General features: G+C 34.9%; 2 protein-coding genes across 3 annotated transcripts; one reads left to right on the forward strand and one right to left on the reverse strand.

The window, feature by feature from the left end:
* The first annotated feature begins 923 nt into the window (after nt 1-923).
* Nucleotides 924-2,667, forward strand: LOC141723219 (3-ketoacyl-CoA synthase 6-like). The gene has a single exon (XM_074525081.1). It carries the CDS (start codon nt 1,013-1,015, stop codon nt 2,411-2,413), a length of 1,401 nt encoding a protein of 466 aa, XP_074381182.1. The 5' UTR covers nt 924-1,012; the 3' UTR covers nt 2,414-2,667.
* Nucleotides 2,668-3,171: 504 nt separating this feature from the next.
* On the reverse strand, nt 3,172-5,437 carry LOC141674036 (protein FLX-like 3). Of its 2 annotated transcripts, none has more exons than XM_074480765.1 (4): nt 5,282-5,437; nt 3,921-4,457; nt 3,646-3,785; nt 3,172-3,541 (listed from the first exon to the last, which is right to left on the reverse strand). In XM_074480765.1, exons 2-4 carry the CDS (start codon nt 4,445-4,447, stop codon nt 3,417-3,419), a joined length of 792 nt encoding a protein of 263 aa, XP_074336866.1. In that variant the 5' UTR covers nt 4,448-4,457; nt 5,282-5,437; the 3' UTR covers nt 3,172-3,416. The 2 variants fall into 2 exon arrangements, with proteins under 2 accessions (XP_074336866.1, XP_074336864.1); XM_074480763.1 differs by lacking the exon at nt 5,282-5,437 and adding an exon at nt 5,048-5,173.
* Nucleotides 5,438-7,066: the final 1,629 nt, after the last annotated feature.

Below are 7,066 nucleotides of genomic sequence, written 5' to 3' on the forward strand. Positions count from 1 at the left end.
CCAAGCTTTGAAGCTAATGTCATAGCAGTATAAACGTTACCCCCGCTCATATTCTTTGCTCTTCTCTCTTTCATACTTCACGTGCACTTCCAACTTTCTGCACAGTTTTTCATTCTTCCCAACAGCCTGGGAAGTTTGGAATGAGCAATTGGTATTGAAGCTTTTATGTTGAGTTTTAGAATGGAGGGAGTGACAGATCATTTCCCAAGCTCCAGCCAAAGAAACCATACTAGTGTAAAAGGCAGGTTAGTGAGTACAGTAGTCTCATCTAAAGTCGTAACATTTTAATCTACAAGTTTGTAATAAATTCTAAATTATAGTAATTTTTTGAGGTATTCGTAGGTGGTTACACATATAAGGTATATCTACAGCCTTCTTGTTTCTTACACGGTTTATGAACTTATACTTAAAATTGTCTCTTATTATATGGCAATATTAAGATCCAATTTCCTCATCCAGCAAGATTAAAATTTTACAATTTGTGATGACAATTAGATAGAACATTGAATAGCTGTAACTTTGAGACCGTACCCTCATTTAGACAGCCATTGATTGCTAGTTCTGCTTCAGGACCGTAAAGATAAAGATTAATGTTAGATAGTTATTGAATAACACAAAAAAATGAACAGAAAAGATATGACAGTAAGCTTCTCGTAGGGTTTTGTAAAACGATTGAACCGACTTAACAAGATGAAACTAGCTTAAACTAGTCTTGTATACTCTCCTTCACATGTTGAGGTAAGATTGTACTTAACTGGACCAGAAGTCTGGACCGTTGTAACAGTCCAACCAACAAAGTGTGCATTAAGGGATGTATGAACTTCATTTACCAGGCTTATCTACCCGAATTAACTACCATGCTCTGAAGCCTTTTAAAATCTATAAGATATCATAGCCACATGAAAAGGCTATCATTCATACACATCACAGATGTCTCAAATACACAATTCTTCGAATTCTGTAATATGCACAACTAGGATTTCAGTATCTCATTAACCACTTCCGTACCATAATGCTCATAACCATCATGTTTACTGTATTTATCGAAGTACTTAGATTTGGGCCCCATGAAATTCTGTCCATATGGAATTCTCTTCACATTGATCTGATCAAAATACAGTGTTCCTTCTTTGTTGTCATCTTCATATCGACCATCTATTGCATGTCCAAGCCTCGCAGAGTATACCTAGTTGACGTTGCCTGTTTTAAGCAACCTAAGAGCTGCCGGCTTAGTTCTGCAGCTTTCATTGAACACTCAAAAATCAATATGAGCTTAGATCCTAAAACTCTCAATTTTCTGCTAAGAGTTCTGGAACGGTCTGGCCTTGGTGAAGAGACTTATTTGCCTGAAGCATTACACTATATGCCACCAAAAATTACATTGAAAACTACAAGAGACGAGGCCGAGATGGTTATTTTCTCGGCAATGGATTCATTATTTGAGAAAACTGGAATTGATCCTAAACACATAGATGTACTTGTAGTAAACTGCAGCAGTTGCGTACTTACACCAACACTAACAGATATGGCGATCAATAAGTATAAAATGAGAGGCGACATAAAGAGCTTCAATCTTTCTGGAATGGGCTGTAGTGCTAGTGTAATAGCTCTTGATTTGGTTCGTCACCTCTTTCAAGCTCATGCTAATTGCAATGCTGTTATTGTGAGTGCAGAAATCCTTACGCCTAACTATTACGGAGGAAAAGTAAAAGCTATGCTTGTCCCTTACTGTTTGTTCCGTATGGGAAGTACAGCCATTCTTTTATCAAACAGAAAATCTTTTCGCCATAGAGCCAAATACAGTCTCCTCCATATAGTCCGAACCCACAAAGGCGCTGATGATAGAGCTTATGGATGCGCTTTTCAAGAAGAAGATATAGAGGGAAAATTAGGCGTGATGCTGTCGAAAGAGCTAATGACGATAGCTGGTGAAGCGTTGAAGTCAAATATGACAACCCTTGGGCCTCTTGTTCTTCCTGCATCCGAACAACTTCTCTTTGGCATAAACTTCATTGGTCGAAAAATCTTTAACCTTCGGTGGAAGCCCTATATTCCAGACTTCAAACTGGCATTTGAGCACTTCTGTATTCATGCTGGAGGACGTGCTGTAATTGATGAGCTGCAGAATGGCCTGCAGCTATCTACAGAGAACGTCGAGGCCTCAAGGATGACATTACACCGGTTTGGAAACATATCATCGTCGTCATTGTGGTACGAGCTTAGCTATATTGAGTCCAAGGGAAGGATGAAAAAGGGTGACAGGGTTTGGCAGATAGGGTTCGGGAGCGGGTTTAAGTGCAACAGTGCTGTTTGGAGATGTAACAGAACTATCAAAACGCCAATAGATGGACCATGGCTTGATTGCATTCATAGATACCCTGTTGATGTTCCCCAGGAGGTAAAACTGGGTTGATGGTCCTTATTCTCTTCCAAATCCAAGCTATAACATTTATCTAGATAAATAACTTTGTGAATGTTGTTTGTACTGATTCGAGTCATCTCTTGCTTGAGAATAAATGTAGGCGGCATTGCCATATATCAGGATACACAAAAACCACTGTATCACTGACTAGCAACTTATAAATCTATATCATTTCTTATCTAAATAAAAACAAAAACTTATGATTCATGATACGTTTTTATTGTAGCAGGCACTACAGAGGTCAGACTTTTTTAGAGCATATGCAAGATCCAGATACATGTGGATCACTTTGAAATATACAAAGTTATAATATCCTTTCATGCAATCAAATGCTACCTCTAAGGCTTCTTACATTTGAATCTTTAAGTTCGAGCAGAAATCTATATAGAAGTGTGCCGGGTATAAGATTGTTTAGGAGAGCATATAGTTACAGTCATATCAATGATCAGGTAAATTAACACCAGTGTTTTAATCTCAACAACAAAAAAAGGATAAGAGAAGTTGCTTGACTCGGATTTTATAAAAATATAATTGCACTGCTTAGACAAATACATCGCAATTGAGTCATGGAAAAAATACCTGACTTGCTCAAATACTAATCCTCAATTCCCGTGCCAACAGGCCAACAGCACATATCTTTGACGGGAAATGGATGCGCGAAAGGTGCCACTACATTATATTGCATCGATTAGCAAACTGCCAGATGTGTAACGTTTTCAACCCAATGACACTGGCACTGGGGCAAATACTAGCAAAATATAAATGAAATTGCTGGTAGATTTAAGCTACAAGATTATACATTTACGAAGATTACACCAGACATTCATTGAGATGTGTAAACTAGCGCAACTAGCATCACTACAGCTTCTAGTTCTGGACTTCTGATACAATTCAGGAAAGATATCCAGAAAATAGTTATGCAAGTTCTAAAGCCACCTTCTAGATAATGCAAACACAGACACCAGGAAACAGAGCCAATTGCAGTATTTTAGGATCAGCGACGGGTAGAGCCACGGCTGTCATACGCTCCCCACGTTCCACCACCATAGACATCGCCATATGCACCAGTTGCGTACCTCGTCTCAGGGCTTCCATTCAATATTCCATAACTTCCAGCACCTGGCAAGATTTGAGAAAAGTGAGAGCAAAAAATTAAAAAACAAATTACACTCTTAATCAACAAACAAGAGAGAAAGGGTGGGTACATAGGGGCAGGAACTGACCTCTACCTCTCCGATCTAGACTCAGTTGCTCAGCTCGCAGCTTCTCTACTTCCCGGGCCAGGGTAATAAGGTTTTTCTCCATCACTTGCTTTTGTTCAGTTTGCTCTTCATTTGCTTTCTTCTCAAAGTCAATAGCTCTCCTACAAAAATTGCGGTCAAGTAAGGGTAGCAAATAATAAGATAAAACCCCATGAATAGATCTTATTTTGATATGGTCCTACTAGGTGGTAGCAACTCCATCACAAAAAAAAACATGAAGTATAAGAATTTCAAACCTGGCTTCCATTAGTTCTTTACGCATTCCATCAATGTCATTCCTCATCGCAGATATCTGTTGATTCTCAGATTTAATTTTAGTAACGTCCTTCGTAAGGTTTTGAACTTTTGTTACCAAATCTTGTCGAACGGAATTTAACTTTTGAGCTTCAGCCCTCAACTGAACTACCTCTGCCCTCAATGGCTCAATGTCACGAAGCTCAGTTTCAAGCTTTAATCCTCTTTCCACTAATTCTCCAGTTTGAGCATCTTTTTCAGCACGTAGTTTAGGTATCATCTGACCTAATCTATGCATCTCATCATTGACTGCAGCCAAATCCCTTTGAAGGATTACATTTTCATCTATGACATGCCTATTTTCAGCAAGAATTCTTTGAATATCTCTATGCTGGAGTTCAATTTCCTCCTCTAGAGCAGCAGGATGAGGTGGTACGGGTCCCGGGCCTCGATGCATGAGAACTCGTGGATCATCACGATGACCTCGATAGGGTTCATAATGGCGAGGCACACGATTTCTCCCTTCCATACTCCAAACACTACATTAAGGCCAATGAACATAAGTACAATGGGTCTACATCTCAGGACGATGATATGAGATATACCAACATAGATATTATCGAGTATTGATTACAACTACTGCATCTATATGTTTATGCTTTAAACTATACAAAGTACCAACATAAGGTTAACGTTAAAGTTTGATGTACTCAGCTAAAATAAATTCTATCCCGTTACATCAATTTTAATGCCGGAATTAAAAACTAAAGAACTCTTCATCAAATAAAGGTCTGAATGGCCAAAGTCATCCAAACAGGGACAACATCAACTCGGAGGAGCAGGTTTCCTACAGATGTGCTTCAATAAGATCAGTGGAACTAGTGAAGCTACTACTGTTGTATGAAGATCCTACACGGTCTTTGTTACACTTTAACAAGTAAAAATACTCGCTAACAAATATTTATCTCTAATCCAACTCTTCTATCAATTTACTGGAACTCGAAAGATTCACGTTATACCAAAATAGGGACATCCTTTGTCAAGTCCTCAACGGATTTTTTTTACAAAACCTGTAACTAAACACCTACAACAAACAACTTTTAGCCAGACTTATTTAATGAGAGAGTACCTATTCAGTTTCCATCTTATCATGCACACAACAATTTCAATTTCACCAAGATGTAACAATATTCAACAATTAAACACCCTGCCATAAAAATAATTCATTTAAAACACAACATGGAACTTCTAAGTTCAAAATAAGCAACTACACAAAAACGAGATAATCAACACAGAACAAACAGATGATTAGCCAAGATAAAAAGCTAATTGGATAACAAAGGTTAACAAAATTTGCACATACCCTTAATTTGATGATATCTTTGATGATGATTTCACAAGTGCTGCACAATTGAGGATGAATTTATACACCATTAACCACGTATCAACGGACATAAATATGAATTATATATCCCTAATTCAAAGCATGGGCGTGGGTATTATTATGGGTTTTATAAAATGATGGCCAGGCCCAATCCACAAGAGATGCTTGTACACTGAAACGGGCTTCATCGGTCCATCATGAACCTAAAAAATTCAAATTAATTTTTTTTTAATTAGTAAGGCTTATAAGGAGGGCCGGGATGGGTTAGACCGGTTTTGTTACTGACCCAGCCCATTTAGTACGAGTTAGAAAAATATCAACCCATTAAATTTTAAAAAATTATGAAATCTAACTCTATTAACAATGTGATAGGTTGGGCAGGGTTAGGTTAATGGGTTGATTAATTAAGAAAAAAAAACTTATCAACATTATTGTAACAAACTAATATTGATAGTAAAATACAAAAAGAAAAGAAAAATAAAACAGGAATTATTATATCATCCTTAAATAATTCCTCTGTACATGGGCACAGGAGATCGATATAAAGGTAGAACAAAGTTTTTCAAGTTCCAGCCATGTACATATTCATACTACTTTATAACCGTGCGATACACGGACTGATAATAATATTGGTAATTTTATTATTTTAATAATATATAAAAATAAATTATAAAAATAATAATTATATATATATTGAGATTAATGAACTTAAAGTATTTATTTATTATTTTGCATGAATTATTAAAAGATTCAAAATTTAGATAGTTAAAATCTTACAAATTCCTCTTATCATAGCCTATAGGTCGTTATAAGAAGGTGGGGATGATTTGGTATTATTTTTTTAAAAATATTCTTTTTAATTTGCTTCTTGATTTATTAATTATTTTGTTATATTATAATTTAAATTACTAAAATTAATTTTGGAAGCGTTTAATTTCCTACAAAAAAGGCAAAAAATAAGTTGAGTGCGATTATAAATTAAGTTGAATACGAATTCATAGAGTTTGTACTTATATTAGATACATGATTTAATTTTTATAATTAAATTATATTTTTTAAACTATGTTTTGGTAATATTTATAATTTTATTATTGTATAAAAATAAATTATAAAAGATAATAATTATATATTATTGAGATCAATGAAGTTAAAATATTCACGTGTTATTTATATATCATATTATCGAATTAATCAAAATTCAGTTAGTTCAAATCTTCAAAACAACATAAAAGATAATAATTGTATATTATTGAGATTAATGAAGTTAAAATATTTACGTATTATTTTTTATGTACTATATTATTGAAAAATTGAAAATTTAGATAGTTATAATTTTTAAAACAGCCAATAGGTTGCTTGTTGCGCGGGTAAATGGGAGTCTTGTATATATATTATTGAAATTAGTACAATTAATATTTTGTACATATTATATTATTAATGGATTCATAATTTAGATAGTTAAAAAATATTAAAAAAAATCCAAGTATATAACCTATAGGTCGCTCTGCAAAAAAGGAAAGACGAGCCTGGAAAAGCAACGCACTCGTGGCGTGTAGACTGTACCTGGATTATATTTGGATGATTGTCTTGATTTATTAATAATTTTCTTAAGTCAAATTTTGAACTATTAAAATTGATTCTAGAAGCGTCCAAAAGTGTTTGATTTCCAAGAGTTGAGAGAGAAGTTGGATGCAAGTGTAATTAAAGATTAAGTTGAATTATGTTACAAAGACTTTGTAGTTATATTAAATGCATTATTTAATA

The sequence above is a fragment of the Apium graveolens genome, chromosome 1 (genome assembly GCF_009905375.1).
Source record: "Apium graveolens cultivar Ventura chromosome 1, ASM990537v1, whole genome shotgun sequence".
In the NCBI taxonomy this organism is placed as follows: Eukaryota; Viridiplantae; Streptophyta; class Magnoliopsida; order Apiales; family Apiaceae; genus Apium; species Apium graveolens.